Raw genomic sequence first — 24,158 nt, 5'->3', positions numbered from 1 at the left:
TCTTAAAATATTGTAAGTAGGCATTAAGAATAATGTAAGTAAACATCTAAGATATTGAAAGTAGGCATTAAAGATATGGTAAGTAAGCATTAAAGATAATATGGTAGGCATTTAGAATACGATAAGTAGGTATTAATTTTTAATGTGCTGGGCTTGAGATACGTTTCTCAAGAGACTAGCTGTATGCTCTAATGCTGATGTACATGTAATCATATATCCACTTCTGCTAGAGAGATTGTTTGTTGCAAAGAGGTGTCCAAAATAGACAATATGATTTAAAATTTACTCGACCTTATAGTCGAATTCAATTTGATCCGATTTTAAAAATGACTTATAATTATGTAAATAAACATTATGAACACAAAATTCGATTTCAAATCGACCCGAAACAAATAACACGAAATCAACCCGAATGAACAACGGTTGCAATCCACATGCCAAACCAACCTTTTTACACAAGTCTCCTTTTTCAAAATTACAGAAAAAATGAAGTAGGTAAATTTCAAAATCATCGCTTAAAATTAAATTTTGAGTTACCGAACCCCAAAATCTTGTTATTAACCTTTGATTTTCAATCATTAAGTAACTATCATTATAAGTTTTATTGTAATGTTCTAAAAGCCCTATTATAATTTATAAGTTTTAATTTAAAAGTATATAACTAACAGAGAAGAGTATCAACTATCAAGAATAGCATGAAGGTAAAATCCCAAGGTAACTCTTCTCTCATCATAGGTATTGAATTAGCTCGGTTATCATTTTTTTTGTTATATAACACAATTAGATTAATACAACCCGTTTTTCAGTGTTGTAATGAAATAAACCGCAGTATGGCCTAACAAGCTTAACTTATTTTTCAGTTGCTGTGCTAGTAAAAAAGACTCACACAAGAAGAGAGTTGACTGTATATAAACCCGGTGAAATTTCATTCTAAAATCAATCTCTCTTCTATTTTTTAATGTGGGATTAAATATGAGCTTTTTTATTAGATAAATGGGTATGACAAGGAGAGTTAAAAGGTTTACAATAATGGTTAAAGACACAACAAGCACTATTTGATTCTTTAAAAAGGGAAAGCATTAAAGGCACCATTATCTACAATATCCTAATCATGCTCAAGACTAATCAAAAAAGAAATTACTTGCTAATGGTTGTAAAAGGCCCAACCAAATAAAGATACCATTATCTCATATGACATATTTTTTAAAGCTACTATCTCAATCCAAATCACTCTTTAACATTTAAATACCGAGAGCATTATTACGTGTTCTAATCGACTTAAAACACCTAAAAACAAGAGACAGATAGCTCTATCGTACGTTACCAATGGCAAAACATTTTTATTCTCTTGTTTATTTCATCGCAGTGTTGAGTTTAATGTCATGTAAAGGCGTAGCGAAAATCAAACATCATAAGTGGGATGTAAAGTATGAGTTTAGATCTCCAGATTGTTGCAAGAAGCTAGTCATAACAATCAATGGTATCTTCCCTGGACCAACCATTAAGGCCGAGCAGGGTGATACTATCATTGTTGAAGTCACTAACAACTTGTTTACTGAGAATCTTGCCATCCATTGGCACGGTATTCGACAGGTTCTTTTCGTTTTTCTCGCTTCTTGTTTTTGTTAGCGTATATAATATATTTTGAAGACTCAAGTATTAGCTTACGCAGAATATATTATATACTCAAACAATTTCTAATTTGTTGCAACAATTTGTCTTTACATTATTGTTTACTCATTTGGATCATATATACAAGTTGTTAACAAAATGGAATTTTGATTAGAAAGATTTGGATGTTTATTATGGGCCTATTTGGTATAAGGTAGTTGTGGGTCGTGGGGTCAATTGTTAGCGGTCTAAATAGCGGTTAGCTTGGACTGTGCGTCATTGTAGCTATATAATTATAACTGGTAGATATTTAACTATACGATTAGTTAGTTGTGTAATTTATTTGTTTTTGTTTGGTAAAAGTAATGGTTTTTTGTTGAAAGATAATCTCTAGAGAAATGTAGAGAAAAGAACCTTAAAACACAATTTTTTATTTTTGTAGGCTATAAGTTGTAATATTTTGTAAATATCTCATTTCATCACTAAACGCTATTTAAATATTTTTCCTAAAGCAATGCTTTAGCCTCATAAAACCAGTAACAACTACTTAAACTGCTATGTGGAACACTCTTCATGTGTTTTGATTTAACTTATAATTAAATTCTACAATTTTTAGTAGAGTCGAGAATCGAGTCTTGTTTCAATAGGAAAACAAATATCACTTTTTCAGATAAGCACCCGTGATCGATCCTCATTTAACACTAGCTAGCTCTACCCACCTACAACCTACCATATAATCAATAAAAGATAGAGAAGTCATTTAATTGAATTTGCTTTACGTGCCATTAACTCTTTTTTTAAACGCTTTTACAGATTGGAACACCATGGTACGATGGAACTAATGGGGTTACCCAATGTCCAATCCTTCCTGGAGACACTTTTGTGTATAAATTTGTTGTTGATAGGGTAAAACTACACTCCAATATTTCGTCCATTTTTCGAAAATATGCATCTTATCTTATATTCAATATAATTCAATGTACAGGCAGGTACGTTCTTGTACCATTCCCACTATGGTATGCAACGAACACAAGGATTAAATGGAATGATTGAAGTATCCCTTCCTCTTGGGCAATCCCACCCTTTTTCGTATGACTTTGATAGTAGCATTTTACTCATGGATTGGTACCATAAGAGTGCTTCCGAACTGGCCGCTCTTATCACGTCTACCTCTCACACTATGGAAGACCCTCAGGTATCAACTAGAGCTGTTTATCAGGCTGGACGGGTCAAAAATTTTAATGGGATTAGACTGATGTGTCCGACCTGTTTAATGATCTTTCACGAATTTTTAAATGAGATGGACTTATGGTGAGACCATCTTTATTGGTCTGACTTATGTACGTTTAATGTACTAAGTTACCACTTATAATTTTACAGTGATCAATTAGAGAAATAGGCTATTTATATGACCATATGGGTATGTCTCATGTTGAGACGGTCATATACAAGACCAGCTGATGATATTTTATCCGATGGTAGCCCGTTGGGTCGACCCGCCTAAATAATGTCATGTAAAAAACGTGAGAATGTTTTTTGCAAGCAAACCTAACAATGATCTGACCAACCCCGTCTTGACCGTTTACATCAAAGCTCGATAATAATCTGATATGTTGATGACCCGTCCTATTAAACACCTCTAGTACTGAGAAATAAAATGATGTTTCTATTGATTAAGTTTCTAATATATGTCCCTGTATATGTTATGTTTGATTAATTTGATGTAGTCACTTCTAATAGAAGGAAGAGGTAGTTTCGACAGCCCATTGGCCGAACGTGCTCTACGCTCGAACATGGTGATGCCCAGTACAAGTCATGAATGCTCGCCTTTTGTCTTGACTGTCGTTTCCGGTAAAACATATCGTCTAAGGATTGGTAGCTTGACCTTCGTGTCTTCACTCAACTTTGAGATTGAGGTAACAAAATGTCCATTTTAGGACAACTAATTATTTATTACCAACTACTAGTTTCATGAAGGATTAGGAGTCTCGAGTGTGTCTTTTTTATTAATTTCATATGAGTAGAGCCGTCTCAAAGAAAATAACGACCTTTTACAAATAATTTAAAATGACTGTTCATTCTTTATATATGAAATTTTCTAGTAACTATTGATTTTTTTAAAATTAGTTGTATTGAGAAAATTGTTCATTTTTCTATTAAAATATTTATTTTCCATATAAATACAACCTATTTATGATATAATTTGAAAAATATATAAACTAATAGAGTAAATATTAAAAGAGTTCACTTCTTAAACAAACCAAATTTAAATAATTAGTGTTTGGAAGATATATATAAATATAAAAACTGAATAATTGACAATGAAAATTATTTTTCTAACAATTAAGTTATTTTGAAATTGCTGATATTATCAAGTTTTACAAAATGAGATTATCAAGTTAGATGTTACCCAGTAAAATTGCTGACATTATCAAAGGTTCAAAATAAACTTGATTGTCATTGTCAATGGCTCTTTAAAGAATTGTTTATCAAGTGTTTAATTTACTTTTGACTTTTCCTCTGAATTCTGATTCTATGTGAACGGTAGAGTGAGTATTACAATTTTAGTGACCCTAGAGTCAAAAATTTGTTATTTTGAAATTTGAACCCTTGTATAATTAGGGGCATAACATGACAATCATTGAGGCAGATGGGCATTATGTTGAGCCATTAGAAGTTCAGAGCTTGTACATATACTCAGGAGAAACATATTCTGTTCTAGTGAAGGCAAACCAAGACCCTTCGAGGAACTATTGGGTAACATCTAACACAGTCGGACAAATGCAAGGCACTCCTACTGGCTTAGCAATCTTCAACTACTACCCAAATCCACCAAACCGAAATCCACCAACAACACCTTCGATGGGCCCAATGATGGTCGACAGTATTGCACCACGACTAGCCCAAAGTCGAGCCATCAAGGCACGAGAAGGGTTCATTCAACATCCACCCGCAACATCAGACAGAGTGATCATGCTACTCATCACCGAAAACATGATCAACGGGTACATGAAATGGGCTGTGAATAATGTATCCCTCACATTGCCAAACACACCCTACTTAGTGGCTCTTAAGAACAAAAAACTAAGGCATAAAATTCACTTAATTTTTGACCAAAACCCACCACCCAACTCTTATGATTGGCAAAACTATGACATCTATAGGCCTCCTCCTAATGTGAATGCTACCTCAAGTAACAACATATATCGCCTCGAGTTAAACACAACCGTCGATATAATACTACAAAATGCAAACATGATGGATCCAAATAGGTGTGAGACCCATCCATGGCATTTACATGGGCATGATTTTTGGGTGTTGAGTTATGGAATGGGCAAGTTCAACCCATTGATAGACCCGAAGAAGTTCAATTTGGATGATCCAATACTAAAGAATACGGTTCCTCTTCATCCATACGGGTGGACTGCAATAAGGTTTCGGGCTGATAATCCGGGTGTTTGGTTGTGTCATTGCCATATAGATGTTGATATGGCTTTGGGTATGGGGATTGTTTTTGAGGAAGGAATTGAAAAGGTTGGTAAATTACCTTCCTCGATCATGGGATGTGGACTAACCAAGGGACTCATCACTCCATAGTTTACTTTATTCAATTCAAGTAGATATATACTCCATGGTCTCCAAAATCTAGTGTTTATGCTACAAAACTAACACTGGTAAGAAAATCGAGTCTTATCTCAACATGTAACACTTTTCTAAGAGGAATTTGAGTTTAATTCTCATTCTCAGAGCTTAATTGACAAACGTGTAAAAAGTAAATGAGACAATTGCATTGAATTGATCATAGTATTGGTCTTTTTGCTTCTTTTTAGGCTTTATTCAGTTTTTTTTGTTTTCATGCAGTCATAAACTCGTAATTTTTCATAAAATTATTTTTTGAGGTGCAAAACAAGTGGAAAATAATATGATTTGATTCTTAAGAATTAGAAGTATGCAAAACACATGCGACTTTGATTATCATTCCCTCACTTTCCATTGCACTTCAAAAATATTATAGTTATTGATCATTCTTATGATCGATGCGTATAAACTTAGGAGGAAACTATTGGATGACTGATTCAAAGATAAGTGGTTGTTTAATTAAGTAATTTAATATTTTAAAGTTTTTGATTAATAGAAGAGCAATTATCTTGTGAGATATTATTTTTCTAAGAGATGAGCCTCACAATCAGCCCAATACTAAGAAAATAGAGAAATAACATATTTTCAATCAAAGGACTTCCTATACATGCCGTAAGAAGTAATGATACATCGTACATGTAATCAAATTTCATCTAATAATAAGATATTACGTGGTGAAGGGTTCGGAAATATGACATAAAATCAATTTAATTATTTATCTTTTTTTTATCTAATCTTTATTTTTTATTATCTACATCACTCGAGAGTTCTCACATAAAAAGAATGAACAATAGCTTTTAAAGAATGAATCTTGCTAACGAACGTACTCGAGACGTTCGTTAATAAGGATAAAATTAATTTTATATTACAATCTATGATTTATTAGCATGAAAACTCGTGCAATGCACGAAATTGTTAATATAGAAGAACATATGAATATAAATGTCAAAGATGCAATTGCATATTATCGTTATCAAATTATATTTATAATAAAATATAATAATCGATATAGAATTTTTATAACACCCAATGATTTCATGAATGAATAAATAATTATTGACTACTATATATAAACAATCAACTTTCAACTCTTTTATTAGCAAAAATCATATAAATTAAAACTCAGATAATTATTGACTCCTAAAAATCAGGTATAAAGTACATCTAAAACAAATACTCCAATGGATAGATGAGTTCAGCTACATCTATCAATCGGGTAGTCTACTCGCTTGAGGTAGCACTCCCCTTGTTAGAATCTCAACTGAATGAGTAGCATAGGGGCGTATCTAGACCCGGGCTGACATGGCCTTGGATCGGATCATGAAAATAAAGTAGTATGCTAAAATGATATTCAATGTTTGAACCATGATTTTCTATACGCTTTGACAAAGACAATTCCTACTAATTACACCAAGCCAATTAGAAGTCATATAATATTAGCTCAGCTAATAAATTTTTTCAGAATTCGCCCCTGGAATAGCACTCCCTTGATCCCTTGTTAGACTGACAACCCTACCACTACCAGTAGTCCAGAAACATACCTCCCAGACCCACAGGCCACAGGCACCAACGCTAAAGCTTCCCACTCCTCTTGGGAATCTCTCTTTTTCTCTTTTTCTCTTTTTACCCCTTTTCAGCCTTTTATTTACTATTTTCTTTTCCCTCCACATCCACAACTATTGCTTCTTTCAACTATAACTATTCAATCCTTCTGAATACTCAGTACCCAATTGTAGAAAAATATCATAATCAGTAACAAGTATAATCAGTAACAAGTATTATAAAATAGAGGAAATATATCATTACAAACAAGTCATTTTCAACATTTTTATAAATTAAAGAAATCAAGACTAAATTCTAAATAATTGTCGGTTTCTAAACTTTGAAAGACTGTAAAACCCCATCTTCCCATAACACATACATGTGCCTTTTTGTGTCTTAATTAAAAAAATACAAAAAAAAAAAAGAAAAAAAAAAAAGAAAGCTTATTGGTCTTTAACTTTCAGAAACTAAAATTAGGCAGCTTGTTCTTGAATATTTCTCAATATTTCATTTAAAGACAAAACCTTTTGATGGGTCTAAATTTTTAATATTATTTTCTATTGAAATTTATGATTTGGGTTTCTAAAATTTTCTCTTGTTTCCTTCTCTACTAAGAATTGAGCTATTAGATATCAGGTGGGTAGGAACAGTTTTCTGTTGGAATTATAGGCAAAGCTTCCATGTTCAGAGATGAGTGAATTCTCCAAGCTTTTTCATGGGGTAGAACTGAACTTTCCATTACTGAGTTAGGTTAGCTTTCTGTCAATTCTTAAGTTTATTCTTTATGCATTATGAATATTTCTTGGTTTATACTTTATATAATAATCAAATCATGTTTTTGTAGCTATTAACTCTTTGCTTATGTTTCTGCATAACTAAACTCAGGAGAAATGATCTTCTATCATTGATCTGTCTCTGTCTCTGTCTCATCTTGTACGTCAAAAAATCAATTCAAACAAAAGCTAATGGTTGAGGTCCTAGCATACACCCCTTACATGAGAGCCTTTGGCCAAAAGTGTGATGCAACACAAACCTCCTCATACCCAACATAAAATATTCCACTTGAATTTGAGGAGTAGTTGAGATTCAAATTCGTAACCTTAGAACCAACTCGACTAAAACCTGATGTGATATGTTATATACTCGTACATTGTAGTTTCATTTTTATTACTATTTATATTTTGCATCTATCTTCCCTATTTATCTTATATCAAGTACGTTATAGAGTTTATAAAATAAGCTTAAGTTTTTGTTTGAAATGTTTTCAACATGATATCAGAAGTTTACGGAAACGTGACTAAAGATCACGGGTTAGGATCTAATCCAAATTTTCATTATTTCAAGTAAAAACTTAGTGTCATGTGTGGGGATGTCTTGCTGCATCCATATTTCTAATCCAAAAGGCTCATATAAGTTGGCATGATAGCGTGCATAATGTATCTTATAACTTGACCATATGCTTAAATTTTTAGTTGAGTTGGTTCCTTGACATTACACATGTGTAATTAGGGATACAAGGAGATGTTATAGAGAATTCAACACTTCAAATTAAACTCAAAAAATACAGCAATTCATTTTTAGGCCATTTATCATCCTGTGATACTACTACAATTGTCAAGGAACCAACTCAATTAAAAACTTAAGCTTATGATTGAGGCCCAATGATATGTATACTCTAACAACGGTAGTATTTAGTATGCTAATTTGTTACTTAATGAATATCATAATTCATGCATGCTTAACAATTTAAGATGATTTATCTTTCTAATTACAGATCATATATGCATCAACTACTAGTAATGCTAAAACATCAACCATTACACATTGTTTTACACAGTTATTGTCTCAGCATTAACAAGAGATGGCCAAGGAACTCAGACATACACTGATCTTACTATTTTTAGTAACCTCAATCGAAACCTCACACTCAGAGAAGCTACACTCATCACAAGCACAAAGCCTTTCAGAAATTCAGTCAATTCTGAACTTCCCTTCTGTTTTAAGTACTTGGAACAAGAAAACAAGCTTTTGTAACTTGGATCCATCGCCTTCTTTAACGGTCGTATGCTATGGAAACAATGTAACACAACTTCATATATGTGGGGATAAGGGAACTCCAAAGTTACCTCTTAATTTCTCAATTGATTCTTTGATCACAACCCTTGTTAAGTTACCTAGCCTAAAGGTTCTTACTTTGGTTTCACTCGGCTTATGGGGCTCATTACCTCGAAAAATCAATCAACTATCTACACTCGAGAGGCTTAATATTAGCTTAAATTTCTTCAATGGAAACATCCCTAGAGAAATTTCATATCTGACAAATCTACAAGACATTGTACTTGATCATAACATGTTTAGTGGCCAAATCCCGGATATAATGTCTTCGTTTCCTGCTATGAACGTGTTGAGTCTAAGGAACAATTCTTTTAACGGGTCTTTGCCTAAGAGTTTGAGCGACTTGGGTGGTCTCCGAGTTCTTACACTAGCTAATAATCAGTTCTCCGGGGAACTGCCTGATCTTACGGGCTTACACAATCTCGAAGAGCTAGACTTGGAGAATAACTCGTTTGGGCCTGATTTTCCTCAGCTTGGGAACAAAATAGTCACACTTGTATTGAGAAATAACAAGTTTCGGTCTGGTATTCCTGATGAGATTAGTTCATATTATCAGCTTGAAAAGTTTGACATTTCTTCAAATCGATTCATGGGTCCGTTTCCTATGGTGTTATTATCTTTACCCTTGATCGGCTATCTAAACATTGCATCGAATAAGTTCACTGGGGTACTCTTGAAAAATATGTCGTGCAGTGAGACCCTTAGTTTTGTAGACTTGTCGTCAAATTTGTTATCCGGTGACTTGCCTGACTGCCTTGAATTGAAGTCCAAGAACAGAATTGTTCGGTATGAAGGAAATTGTTTTAACATGATCGGTAGTAGTACAAGCCAACATGAATATTCGTTTTGTAGAAATGAAGCGTTAGCTGCTGGTGTTTTGGATTTTCACAAACAGCAGCGAACAAGGAAAGCGATACTAGCTTCGTGCATAGTAGGGGGGGTGTTCGGTTTTGTTGTGCTTATTGTTCTGTTTTTCTGGCTGTTTAAACGAGTTCATGCCAAGAAAATTGATGCTCGAACACCTCGAGTCATATCAGAAAAGGCGTCAGCCGGTTACACATCAAAGATTCTCACTGATGCAAGTAAGTCTCAATATCTTTTTGTTCATTTCACTATCTTTATTCGGTCATTATTGTCTCGTTAGCCATCATATTAGCAATCTAAGAACACTAAGTTTGCCACGTTTAACTTTATCACGAACAAAGCGAATAGCAAGCTCAATATGTTAAGAATGTTGAATAAGATTACCAGACTAGTATATGATAGTGACATTATCTCAATAGACGGTGGTTGCTTTAGTGATAGGGAAACCTAATCCAAGCAGTAAATTGCGGATCCAATATGATTTAAAGACAACATTAGCTACACCTCTGTACTCGGTTGCACCATGGACTCAAATAAAAAGTGGGTTGTCTTTTAGGAGACCACGAGATAAGGTTATTACCAAATAATACATTGGATCCCAAAGTAGAGCGAAGAGTGTCAGGACATCCTCCCCAATGTTGTAAATTTGACTTTAATTTTATTAATCAAACATAAAATAAAGTTACATAAACTTAGTAAGTTACAAAACATATGACAATTTCAAACCAAATGTGAACTTCATCATCAGAAACACCATATATCGAATACAGTAATAAGAAGATTTTGTGTGTGAACTTGATATTAATTCTAAGCGAGATGCTCTTTCCTAAAATATTATTTCCTCTATACTACGATGCTTGGGAATACAAACAGAAAATATGTTCTGAGATACAAAGAATTACACTAAATTCCTAGCACAAGGAAATTAGAACAACATGAAAAAACTTAAGTGGAAGAAGAAAATGAAAATTTACAATTGAGGATTGCAATTTCTCTATGTAAAGTGCTAGAGAGGATAAGAAATTCAGAAATCATATGTATATTCCATGTACATCTCATGTAAGAAATAACTTACACATGCCTTCTATATTTATAAAAAAAGCATACAATCATTCATAAGTAATATGTCACTTCATGAACCGCAACATCGATTCACGAATCAATGTCGATATTAAATCAATTCATCCCAATTATTCAGTTAATATAACCATATTAACCGTAGGTAGTTATTGCATAACTAACAAAACTCAACAAAACGAACATTGCAAAAACCAGCGCGAAGGTCGCGAGCCGTGACTTGAGCAATTTCCAAAACAAAAATTTGTCTTGAAATCTCGCGAGTCTTTTTGCGATCCGCAAAAATACTTTTGCACAAAACAACGATTTTGCATATTGGGATATTTAACTTAATTAATAAATTTAATTTATTTGTTTAAAATAATTATTAATTTCCCGAAACTATTATACGCTCTAAATAAGAACACCCAATCTGCATCGGTATAAGATAATAAAGAAGTAACAAAGAAGTAACTGAGGATTTATGCAAGTGTAGACCAAAATCAGTAGTTCTATGAGTATATTGAAGAATTCGATGTAAGGTAGCGACAACATATGAAATGTTAGCTCTAGTAAATGTCAAGTATTGAAGAGTGTTAGCATAGTTCCCCGAATATGAAATGTTAGATCTGGGATATGTGAGGGTGGATTGTAGAACTCTTGAATTTTAAGCTTAATTTAATTAAAAAATTTAAATTAAAGGTTTTCTAGGAACTATTTGCCAAAATAAACATCTTGAGCTCTTGTTCGCCGTTAGCAATAACAAACAAGAGAAAAGCGGGACAAAAAGTCAAGTAAACTTTTGTTCACTACTACTGACAACGACAAGTCTTCATAACACCTTTATTTTATTAAAAAAGTTATAACTTTAAAAAAGTTAAAAAATTATCACTTGGTCGTTGTTACTTAGAGAAACGTAAGAGAGAAAAGAACTAAAATTTAGGAGTAACTTAAACATCTGATTTTGTCGTGCCTTTTCTCATTAATGTTGTCAAATATATATAAAGAGTGCATAAGCTTGATCAAAGAATCCCCTTAGCTATCTAAAATAATAGAGTCTACTACTTGGGGGTTTAATTTGAACACGCACATTTCTTCTGCTCTCTCCCTTGAAGGGGTACGGCGGGTATGATATGTTCGCTACCTCTCCCTCCGAACCCTAACTTTGTGCGGGATCCTAGGCTAATGACCAAGACCAAGACAAAGATCATGTATCCTATCAAACTGTGGGCAGTGCAATTTCTTTCAGGACAACCCTATATTTCCATCTTTTAGTCCCAAGTTTATGCCACAGCAAGATACAGCCAACTTTTATACTTATATTTTGTATCAAATTTTTCATAATGCAATCGTGTGATGAATTTCTTGCACTTTCAAGTACTTGTTTGAATATCTCTCCAACAGAGATTATATGTTAGGAACTCCTTCGTGCGAGCAGGGGTATGATTTGTCCGCTATCCTTCTTCCACCGGACCCTGCCTTGTGCGAGATACTGGGTTGCTGACGTTGACTTTGACTTTGAATCTCACAATCTTTTTACCTTTAAACATGGATGAAGGATACATATCGCAAACTATGAAGCTCGGAGCGCTTGGAATTCCAGCATATCGAACATTTTCGTTGGAGGAACTCGAGGTGGCTACGAATAAATTTGCTTCGTCAGCTTTTATGGGTGAAGGCTCTCAAGGTCAGGTATGTGTAACCATTTTTCGGACTATTTCATCATTTCTATTTTTGGATAACAAGAATCACAGGTAGTGTGTTTATGTCACACTGATCTTGGATATGCATTTTGTATTGCATCAGATGTATAGGGGTCAGCTCAATGACGGTTCCCTTGTCGCCATTAGATGCTTCAAGCTAAAAGAAAATCACTCGATTGAGTTCCTAATGCCTCACGTTGAACTAATCTCTAAGCTTCGACATCTCCACATAGTCAGTGCACTCGGTCATGGTTTCGAGTATTACTTAGAAGATTCAAGTGTTAGTAGACTATTCCTCGTGTTCGAGTATGTGCCAAACGGAACCCTGAGGAGTTGGATATCAGGTAATCTCCTGACTCCTAGGTGCTTTTTTTTGTTAAAGTCACAAATTAAGGTGTTCTGTTTTTCATGGAAGCTGGACGTGCACGAAGAAGGCTCAGCTGGGCGCAACGTATAGCTGCTTCGATTGGAATCGCAAAAGGAATCGAGTTTCTTCATGATGGGATCACTCCTGGTATCTTCTCAAACAACCTAAGGATAACTGATGTTTTGTTAGACCAAAACTTGGGTGCAAAAATTAGCAGTTATAACCTTCCACTATTGGCTGCAAATATGGGAGAGGTAAGAAAATAATGTTTTATTTGTTGGAAAATAACCCAGTTGTGATCCCACATCGAAGAATTAGACAGAGGTTGACTATCTTATATACTTGATGGGCTACTCCTCCCAATACCAACTGATTTTAGGATGGAACCTTATTGGGTTTATGTGGAAAATTGAAAGAAATAAGCTAATTATCAAAAAAAATTTCCGAAATAAATTTTCATGTCCGAACATAAGGCCAGGTGCTCGCTGTTAGTAACAGAAACAAAGAAATTGGTCAAAAAAAGTCAAATTATATGTTTGTTATTACTAACTGCGAATAAAAGGGAGACAATAACATGCTTTCATCTTTTTGTCCCTTCCATTGCTATGACATTGACCAGTTTTTTTGTTCACTGTTAGTAACAGTGAACATACCTGACCTCAGCTTTGGCATGGAGACGCTTATTTTGGAAATTAAAATTTCCCGAAGCTTATTTAGGGAATTTTTTTGACAATAAGTATTTTTTTTTTCAATTTTTCGTTTATATGCGGTCAACTCTCTTCTTATGCGGATCTTGTTGTATACAAGTCAATAACAAAGCTATCATTATCATCTAAACTCGCAAAACTATCTACTTAATTCATACTCTCGACTATAAAATCACAGGTCACTTCTTTTGGAGCATCGACAAAGTCGAAAGATCACAAAAGGTACTAATCGGGAAATTTGAATGTCATACCTGTTGTTGTTTCATCTTTTTTCATTCATTTTTACATGTTTTTGTGTTTTTGACAAGGTTTTTGTTTGTTTTTTGTAGGATAGAGCATGAAGATAAGATGGACATCTATGACTTTGGAGTTATATTATTAGAAATGCTCATGGGATTGCAAATCAAAACTAGGAGTGAGCTCAATGCTTTAAGAAACCATGTATGATGTCATATCCTAAATTTATTAGTAAATACTAAAAATCATGATCGATATCCCTTATTTCGGTGGGGCCAGAATCTTATAGTTATTGGTTTCGGATCATAATGGACTATATTAAAACGGCATACTAAACCATGTGCACATCTAATTTATGTGAAATTGCTGATGATGTGGGTCAGTCGAAAACAACTTCTTTGTTGTCACTAATATGGATGAGATTGCGTATATTCAACTCCCAAACCCCACCTTGGTGGACTGGGAACCACCCAAAAGCGTTGGGATAATGGAATGTCGTTATAAAATCATGATCAGTTTGTTACCGGCCTTTATAAGGTCTTGTATAAGTCAAACGGCTCATTTGGTTACAGGTACAGGCGAGCCTAGCAGCAGATGAACCAGCTCGGAGAAACACTGTGGCTGAAGAAATTCAGCACACTTGCTCCGATGAATCACTTAAGACAATGATGGAAATATGTGCTCGGTGTCTGTTGAAAGACTCGAGCTTGAGACCCTCCATCGAGGATGTGCTCTGGAATCTGCAGTTCGCGGCTCAGGTTCAGGATGCATGGCAAGGCGGTGAATCAAGAACTAGCGGAGGCTCAACCTCGCCTGGCTCACCTCCGCAACTTCCAAAGCTAAGGTTCACTATACATTGATCAACAAGATGGCATGGTTCCAGTATAGTTAACTAACCATAGAATCTATAGAAAGCAAACATTCAGTAATGTGATGATGTTATGCTTATAATTTTGTGTCTTACATGAAATTTGGAAATACTAATTCAACAAATATAACAAAAAGAACAATTGGTTTGTTTGTGTACTCTGTATGTGTGAGTTTGTATTATGCATTGTTCATTTTGTTCCTTTTAAGACATAGAGCATTCGTTTTGTACGTTTTTTTAAGCGATCCAAAATGCATATGGGATTTTTTTTAAGTGCGAAGAGCGTACATTTTTTATGTTTTAGCATGTACAAGTAAAATAATAAATAAACTTGTTTCGAGAAAACCTTTATGGTGTGTTTTGAGAATTAGTATTTTATTTCTAATTTCAAATTTAAGATAATTTCTTTGTTTGGACATTCAAAGCATTTGGATTTAGAATGCTTTAGGAACCCAAGTTATTAAATTGATCTAAAATTTTTTTCCATTTTGAATGCTTTCACTAACAACTTAACAAACATGCATGATGATAAATGAGTGTTCAACTACCAATAAAAGAGCATGATTATAAACTCTCATGTAATTTTTCTAGTTATATTACATTATATTTTCATTCTCATTCTAACTATTTGATACTAACAATCAAATATGAATTATGTCCTCCTTACACATGACTTTCTTTATTATTTGATGAAGAAAAATGGGGTTCACAAGAACTCAATATGACGTCTACAATGCATAATTTACAGAAGTTGGATGAAACAGTCGTATTATTAGAAGATTTCATTAGTCGTTTTTAGCGCCTAATTTTTCTTATATATTTGTTCGTTACTAATTATAATTTAATTAGTGATGGTAGTAATTTGAAAATTCTCTACAATGATTAGAAACTTGTTAATTCGTAACGTGATTATGAATCGTAACAAATAACGTAAACTTTGGAGGTAAAACTTAAAGTTGAGCAACTACCCATAACAGTTCGAGAAAATTTTAATTATTACCCAAGCATATTATATAACCATGATGAGAGTAAATTAAATATTTCACACATATACAAGTGATTTTTAAACATGAAAAACAAGTTACATAATTTGTTACATGTACAACAATTTTTACCCAAACCTTAAACTATCTTAGATAAACCTTTCCTACACTATAATAGATCAAATGATGAACAAAAATCACCAAAAAAACAACCCCAACCAGCCATGCTAAAGCTATCCTACTATAGCTAGGGATGGCAATGGGTACTGGACCCGACTCGGATCCGTAGATCCGTATCCGTTTTCACGGATCTGGGTCCTAAAAATATAGACCCGTCGGATCCGGGTCGGATCCAGATCCTGTTTAATTTCACGGGTCCGAGTCCGGATCTGGGAAAAATACCCAGATCCGGACCCGCGGATCTAAAGGACCCGTTTCTTTTTTAATTTTTTTTTTTATATCAATATTCACTGCAGCAGTAAGTCATTAACCCTACTCCCTACCCCTGATTTCAGTTTCAAAACTTTGAACTTTTGAAGTCAAGTAACCCCTGAATTAACTGTCAAGGATTTGATTTCTGCTGCTCTCAAACAGCATGGTAAAGAAGGTCGCCGCCCTCTTACTTCTTCCACAAACTTTGATGAGATTAATCTTCACTATTCCCAGTTTAGTCTTGAAAGTAATTTCCTCTCTCCTTTCCATTTTGTTATTGATTCAATTTTGTTCATGGATTGGGATGAATGATGATTCAAAACGAAACAATGGTAAATTTATTGATTTCAATGAAAATGAACATAGATCTATTAAGGGTTTAAGGTTAACAACAAATTTAACATGAACAATCATGAATTGTGATGAATTTATGATTAGTTTGGTTGGTTGATGTTGTGATGTTGATTAAATTGAAAATGGGTTGTAGGTTTGGAGAGAGATGAGAAGATTGCAGAATTGGGTTCTAGAAAAATAATAAATATAGGACCCGTTTTTGGACCCGGATCCGGTACTGGATCCGCAGTACCCACGGATCCGGATCCGGATCCTCTTCTTGAAAACGGATCCGGGTCCGGGTCCACCTGGACCCGACCCGGATCCGACCCGTTGCCATCCCTAACTATAGCCCTTTGCATACTTACATACACAAGCTAAAAACTCTACCCAAGAACCCCTTTTGTTCTACCTAAAGCTTGTGCATCATTACAAGCATGTATGAGGCAAATATTTGAAGCAAAAACACTCTATTTTCTGAATAATTATTCAGCCATAAACCCCAACACATTGCTCCCAAGTTCATCCATGAACAAACACTAGAATCTTTCAAACTTTCAATAACTAAAACACTTTCTTTTCTCATCAAATCTTCTTCAAAAACCCATCTAAAACTTCTGAAAATTTATGTTTATAAACTCAAATCTCCCATAAAATAATCTTCATCTTAAGAGCTTTCCATAGACATCAAACTTGAAGAAATCCACCAAGTATAGAGTAAGTTATGTTCATTTCTTTATTCCACTAGTTTTTGTTAAAACTTGTTCATGTAAAATATTTTTTTTTTACATGAATCTTTCTATAAACTAAGATTATTATAAAATGAGTATTTTATCTCTAAACTAAGAAAATCATCATTTATAAATCTATAAAAATAGGCCATAATAGAAAGTAAGAAGATGTATTTCTACAAACATATAAATTTTGTTACTTAAAGAATTCAAGTAAAATTATGGAACTTAACTAAGTATATTGCTCAACATAATAAGTATACTCCAAATATATTAAAATCATCACAAGTATTAGTCTAACAACTCTAACTAGGAAAAGTTAAGTACATGTTAGAAATCCAAAATTATTATTGATTTTTGGATGAATGCAATATGTTTAGTTGAAGAGTTGGAGTTGAGACTTGAAGGGCAAGGACCCGAAGTTAGAACCGCTTCTAAGAACGCGTAGGAGCTTACGGAATAATTATATAGGCTTGGAGTCGAGGTATGTCACATGGGGTGATTTTTAAAGGATTTAAGAACAAGTTGGGAAAGTTTGTGTTTAAACTTGTTTTTTTAAAAAAAAAAAAAATTCCCAAAGAGAAGTTCTTAAATCTTGAAAAATGATGTGAAAATGATAAATTTGAGTATGAAATAATTTGTTACATGTATTATTATTGTGGGCATCATGCATGTTGATTTTATAAATTATTATATGTTTAACGGCATGTTTAACACTACTTTGTGAAAGTTATTGTGATGGAAATGATTATATGAATTTGAAAATATTTGAAATTCATTTTTGAAGAAATTTCCAGTAGCTATATGTTAAGAAAATTTCTTGGATACTTTTTTTGCTGAGATTATTCGTTAAATTGATATTTTAATGGATTTTAAGATGTTAAATACTCTTATTATAAAACATGGTATTAGATGAACTCTTCATCATCAAAAATAATTAATAAAAATATATTATAATATCTCCAACAAGATTTGGCCAGAATATATTTAGTTTGGAATTTTTTTATTATTTTTGAATAATTGTTAAAATGTTTAACGGTAAATTGTAAAATGGTAAAATATAAAATAATTACCAAACAAAGACATATGAACTTGAAATTTTTATCACATACTCATATGGACAGTAGGTAAAATTGGTAAAATTTTGGGAAGGTTTCATTGACATTTAAGGACCTTAATAATTTTTACTCTGTTATTAATAATCGGTAAGTTGGAAAACGGTAAAATATAAAATAAATACTAAATGACTTCTTTTGGACATGAAAATTTTATGAGACACTTATATAAATAGTAGATACATGTGAAAAATTTATATGGATTTTCGTGACCATATATGGACTTAAATAAATTTTATTCGGTTTATCAGTAAAATAACGATATTAATTATTAAAAATATCCCACATGATTTTTAATGGTTATTTAAAATTTTATACCTTTTAAAATAGCTTCTGGAATATTATTTTTATAATATTTTATTCGGACTCAAATAATTTTAAACCTATTTTATTCTATTTATCTATAAAATGTCTATACAAAATAATAAAACATCATACATGAGTTTTATAAGTTTAAATGGCCTAATAAACATGTTATATGACTTCTGAAACTTTGGTATAATTTTATAAAATAAATTATTAATTATTTACTAATTTATCAAATTAATAGAAAATTTTTATTTATTAAAAAGTGTAATATTGTTAATTAAATTTGGGTAAAAATAAACCTATATAAATAAATTTATAACTATATTAATAACCTACTGCCTCATAGTATAAATTAAGTTTAAATTAGATGGTTTATAAATTTTACGGATTTAAGACACCATTTAAATAACGATAAATACCCAAATTGTCGAAAATAATTGTAAGATCGTTATAAATTCGCATAACCAATTATAATCTGATGGGACAACCTTAAATTCATTTTAAATAAGGTATTATAATGACTTGATTAATTTGGGCCTTGTTGGAGAATTAATATGTACTTTGTAAATCAATTATCGATTTTATTACCGGCAAAACTATCTCGTATTTAAGAAAATAGTGTTTTATGAAATCTTCTGTCGTAATGATTTTATAGACTTATGAATCATATTCTAGTTCTTTTGAATGAATTTCAAAACCCTTTTAAGTCATATTTACTTTAAGAAGGATTGAAACGAAACGTTTTAGTGGTTTCCTTAAAAAAATCGTATTGAACTTTAATTACTTTTTGTTACGATGCATTTCCATACATGCTAGTGATGCCCCAATATAATACAAAGGTTATGTTTAATGATATGATTATGCTAAGCATGTTTTACCCATGTGGGAAATATTATGATTTGATTTTACTAAGTCGCAAATAAAGTATGTTTTGCTATGTGCAAATAAAAGATGTTTATCATATGGAAAAGGTTAATATCAGATGCTATTAAAATTACAAGATATATATTATGTACAAAAAAATGTTTTAGCCTAAATGGCGAGTACATATGCCACAGCAAATGTTGTGTGCTTGATTAAACGGCTCACCAATGCTGAGCGCGTATTGTTCACAATACCATTGTGTTACACTTGCCGGACATGTCGCGGACGGTAGACCGACTACCAAACGAGTCACAGGATGACTCACAGAGTACCCATGTAAACTTATGATATGAGTTTGAAATTGATTTGGATCCATTGAGATCTTATGATTTACGATGAAAAATGAGAATTTGAAATGACTATAGAGCCATTGAACTGAATTTAAATCATAATATGATTTATCAAATGAAAAAGCATATTTCAAAATGAATTTACTGAAATAAAAAAAAAGATTTTAATAATTTGTTTGACGGACACCAGTGTGTTTATACTCAGCCTTTTTGCTGATACTATGCTTTGTATGTTTTTCCAATGGTTTTGTTTTTAGAGTAAATCCCTATGGCACTTCGACGGAGAATGGATATGCGAGCGGAAGTTGAACCCGAGTTGGAGTATGACTCCCCCTTTGTTTAGATCTCTTTATTGTATTTGAGAGACTATTAGTTTAGATTTAGACTATTTTAAGGATGTAATTTGAACTTTTGACTTATTTCGATTTGGTTGTAATTTTTCTATATTTTGGACAGTTAAGACTTCCGTTATATTGCTTGGTTTGTTCAAGTATTATACTTGAATATTGGTTTGACCTTTAAGTAACCCCTTAATTGTGTTGGCAAAAGTAAGCTTCCTCTTGATTAATACTAAATTCCAGTTAGTGTTTGCCTTCATAATTCGAGGCGGTTACATTGGAGATCTCTCTAAAGGTTTATGAATATGTAATTGGAAATTAGCTACTCTTGTAAAAGACTATTTTTCGATAAGACGACCTCAAATAAGAAACTTATATTGATATATTCTCATAATATATATGAGATGGATTATTTAGTATTTTTTCAATGTATATATTATTTCTCTTGGTAAGACCGTCTTACACCGTTACATAACAATATATGATTGAGAATTAAATAATGCATAAAATGATTTGGTATTGAGGATGTTTTTCTATTTAACACGTGAAATGGGTTAAAGAGGGGCAACGACTTGTTGCCCATATGCATGCATTTAGGAACGAGTTATCCTCACCTTTGCCTCTAAATTCAAAATATTTTGATTTTTTTTCTCAATTTGTTATTTTGACATATCCAAGTCCTTCTTCATACATAGTCATGCCCATCACAACATGTAGGAAAATATAATGCATATACTTTAGAGAATATTATGATTTGTAATAATTTTATAGAATATTTTATTTACTTGTTTAATCCTCTTAATTCTTGTATAAATAGGGGTTATTATTGCTTTGGTTAATTAATAAAAACAGTATTCAAAACCCTAAACCTTTGTCTTAACCTTTATTTCCGCATTAATTAATTTTTTCAAGGTATCAGAGCCGTAAAGTTCAGATCTGAGAATCGAGGACTAGTTTTTTCGGTACTCATTATCTATCAGAACTTACCTCAGTTATGGAACTCCACCTCCGACCACCGTCATTAACCCCCTCTTTGCAACCTTAGTGGTTCAACACCAACCAAGGGGTCTCATTGGTGCAACATGACATGTCAAAATGAAATTTGTTCATTTTGTTCATCACAAGACTACAATGAAACTCGATATTGAGAAGTTTGATAGGAACGTGAATTTTGGCTTATGGCATGTCAAAATGAAAGCATTTTTGATACAAAATAGAGTGCATAAAGCACTTCATGGTGAGGAGAAGAAAGCCAAAGGCACAAGTGAGCAAAATGGGAAGAAATGGATGTGAAGGCTCTATCCGCCAAATAACTTTGTCTCTTTAATGAAGTTTTGAGAGAAGTAGTAAAGAAGGAAACTTCAAAAAGCATTTGGGAAAAGTTGGAATCACTCTGCATGGAATTACCAATCGAATTTTGCTAAAGAGTCGTTTGTATGATCTCAGATTACAAGAAGGGAAGGCTATGAAACCACACCTTGATGAATTTTACTCAATAATTATGGATTTTCAAAATATTGATGTAAAAGCGGATGATTTGGATTTGGCTTTTCTATTGTTAGTTTCACTACCGCCTTCTTATAAGCATTTAGGGAAACCTTGTTATATAGACGAGACACGTTGAGTAGCGAGGATGTTAGAATGGCCTTGAATCAAAAGGACCTTATTGATTCTCAATTTGCTCAAAAAGAGTCCAAAGAATCCAATGATGCTTTATTTGTTAAGGAGTCAAGAAGGAACAAAAGAGGCATGACTTGCAACTTTTGTAAGAAGAAAAGCCACCTCAAGAAAGATTGTTGGAAATTGAAAGCCAAACAAACCGATGAAAGCAAATCCGTGAAAGCTAGTTCCATCGAAGCTAGCTATGTTGAAAGTGAGGATTATGATGTTGGTGCTCTTGTAGTTACTAGTGAGTACAAAGGTAGTGATTCTTGGATTTTGAATTCGGGATGTTCGAGACACATGAATTTTAACTCTAGTTTCTTCTCAACTTATCAAAAGTTTGATGGAAGGAAAGTCACTATGGGCAATTAGGCTAATTGTCCGATAGTTGGTGTTGGAGATGTTAAATTTATCATGTTTGATGGTGTTGTAAGAACATTGATCGGAGTCCTTCATATTCCAAGTATGAATAGACACTTAATTTTCCTTAGTATTTTGGATAAAGAAGATTTTAGATGTGTTGGTGAAGGTGGAGTTTTAAAGGTTGGCAAGGGTCCTAATTTATTCTTGAAAGGATCCATTGATGATGGCTTGTATAAGCTTGTGAGTTCAACCTTAATTATTCGGCTTGTGTGTCCACTACTTTAACCAAGCATGATGATGAAGATGATGATGATACTTCTTTGAGTAATGAAACATCGAGAATAATTCCAACATACCCCAATAAGTCCATGGGATGTATGGACTTGATTGGTAAAAAATTCATACTCTTGTGAGCCCTTTGAGGGCAATTTAGAGCATGTGCTTTATTTGTACACATGTGTTGTATTTGTTTTTATTTTGAGTATATAATGTTGTGTAAGTTGTTATATTATGATGGAGTGAATTAGAGAATGTCATTGATTTGGGTGAACACAAGTCAAGGTGGAGATTGTTAGTGTTAATTGGTGACTTGAGTACACCATTCATGACTATGCACTAGTGTGAGCATAGAGTTGGGATCCAATGAAGGAAATAAGATGGGGTTAATGGGTGAGTTAAGTTTGTAACTTAATGTGTGATTGATAATAGTGTTTAAGTGCTAAAATTAATTCATGAAGTTATGGAGGAATTAAGGAGTGACTTAAACATAAGATTTATGGCATGATGAATGATAGTTATTGAGAAGACTAAAGAGTGAAGATTCTTGTACGAGGCATCCAAGTAATGAAGCACTGCCTTGATCGAGCATTGGATTAGGTTTTCGACTCTTGATGTTCCTTGAAGTTGTTTATTGTGCATTAATCCTTAGCCTTAATTATGTAATGCTCATTAATGTACAAACCTCTATAAATAGAGGTCTCATATGCCATTGTAACACATCCACAACATACCCCAAGCCTAAACACATAGCCTAATCTCTTCTCTATTGTAATTCTCCAATTTGAGAGTTCTTTGAACTCCTTTGTATAATATAAGTGAGATACTACACACCGGAGGGCGTAGCTTTCATTGGTTGAACCTTGTTAAATCTTTGTATCATTTTGTTGCATTATTTTCTCTTACAAATATTATTTTCATGGATAGTGTAATTTATTTTTCACAACACTTCATACATACGATCTTGATGACATTGGAGTTTGAAACACGTTGTTTAAACTCTAATATAGCGTCATTGTCAGTAACTTACTAAGTTTATGTAACTTTATTTTATAAATTTAATTATTAATATAAAGTCACAAATTACAACACTTTTGAGGTTCCATTCAAGTACCTTAGCAACTATTTCACCGCACCCTAATATCGTTGCAACATCTTCTCAATGTATTCTTTTGACTATGATATAAAAATACCTTTGTTCCTCTCCTATAATTTTTTATTTAATATTTAAATGTTTATTCAATTTTAAAGAGTCACCATAAACTACAACATCTCAATAGTATTTTAGAACATGTTTTATGCATGTTCTCAAATACATATATAAATTATAATCAAAAATCAATTTAATTTTGTTTATCACATCAATTTAATTTATTAATTAATTGACTCTAGATTCATCAAAACTTAATTTCGCAATGCAATTAAATGAAGCTTCTAGCACAACAAGTGATCAACTCATCTTCTTCAATTACTCTCCTTTGTCATAATGATCAGTTTATGAAGTATTTTACTTTATTTAGTTCACTGGTGTGTATAAATAGAAAAAGATAATTGAAATATTATGATAAAATGAAATGAGAAAATAGTGTCGAATAAAAATCTAGTAATTAATTTGGACAAATTAAAAATGATAAATATAATTAGATAATAATAATACTTTTATTTTTGTCTTTCTTTATTACCGTAAAAGAAA

The 24,158-nt window shown here is 32.8% G+C and overlaps 2 protein-coding genes across 3 annotated transcripts; both read left to right on the top strand.

The window, feature by feature from the left end:
- The first annotated feature begins 29 nt into the window (after positions 1-29).
- LOC130804493 (L-ascorbate oxidase-like) lies at positions 30-5,434 on the top strand. Its single transcript, XM_057668949.1, has 5 exons — positions 30-1,593; positions 2,425-2,517; positions 2,597-2,806; positions 3,339-3,527; positions 4,234-5,434. Exons 1-5 carry the CDS (start codon positions 1,327-1,329, stop codon positions 5,206-5,208), a joined length of 1,734 nt encoding a protein of 577 aa, XP_057524932.1. The 5' UTR covers positions 30-1,326; the 3' UTR covers positions 5,209-5,434.
- Positions 5,435-6,698: 1,264 nt separating this feature from the next.
- Positions 6,699-14,867, top strand: LOC130804492 (probable inactive leucine-rich repeat receptor-like protein kinase At3g03770). Of its 2 annotated transcripts, none has more exons than XM_057668947.1 (8): positions 6,699-7,542; positions 8,567-9,989; positions 12,386-12,519; positions 12,634-12,874; positions 12,946-13,151; positions 13,783-13,826; positions 13,934-14,045; positions 14,414-14,867. In XM_057668947.1, the coding sequence occupies exons 2-8, from the start codon at positions 8,654-8,656 to the stop codon at positions 14,699-14,701; spliced, it is 2,361 nt and encodes a 786-aa protein (XP_057524930.1). In that variant the 5' UTR covers positions 6,699-7,542; positions 8,567-8,653; the 3' UTR covers positions 14,702-14,867. The 2 variants fall into 2 exon arrangements, with proteins under 2 accessions (XP_057524930.1, XP_057524931.1); XM_057668948.1 differs by having other exon boundaries at positions 7,158-7,542; positions 8,630-9,989.
- Positions 14,868-24,158: the final 9,291 nt, after the last annotated feature.

The sequence above is a fragment of the Amaranthus tricolor genome, chromosome 17, assembly GCF_026212465.1.
Source record: "Amaranthus tricolor cultivar Red isolate AtriRed21 chromosome 17, ASM2621246v1, whole genome shotgun sequence".
NCBI lineage: Eukaryota > Viridiplantae > Streptophyta > Magnoliopsida > Caryophyllales > Amaranthaceae > Amaranthus > Amaranthus tricolor.
The sequence above is the reverse complement of the archived record's forward strand: the minus strand, read 5'-3'. Positions and strand labels throughout refer to the sequence as shown.

Excerpts from the sequence above, each read along its gene's own strand:
- LOC130804492 (XM_057668947.1), top strand. The coding sequence starts at position 8,654 with ATGGCCAAGGAACTCAGACATACACTGATCTTACTATTTTTAGTAACC. Across the intron at positions 12,875-12,945 it reads CCTGAGGAGTTGGATATCAG|CTGGACGTGCACGAAGAAGG; the intron begins GTAATCTCCTGA and ends TTTTCATGGAAG. Across the intron at positions 14,046-14,413 it reads TCAATGCTTTAAGAAACCAT|GTACAGGCGAGCCTAGCAGC; the intron begins GTATGATGTCAT and ends ATTTGGTTACAG.
- LOC130804493 (XM_057668949.1), top strand. The coding sequence starts at position 1,327 with ATGGCAAAACATTTTTATTCTCTTGTTTATTTCATCGCAGTGTTGAGT. Across the intron at positions 1,594-2,424 it reads ATTGGCACGGTATTCGACAG|ATTGGAACACCATGGTACGA; the intron begins GTTCTTTTCGTT and ends ACGCTTTTACAG. Across the intron at positions 2,807-3,338 it reads ACACTATGGAAGACCCTCAG|TCACTTCTAATAGAAGGAAG; the intron begins GTATCAACTAGA and ends AATTTGATGTAG.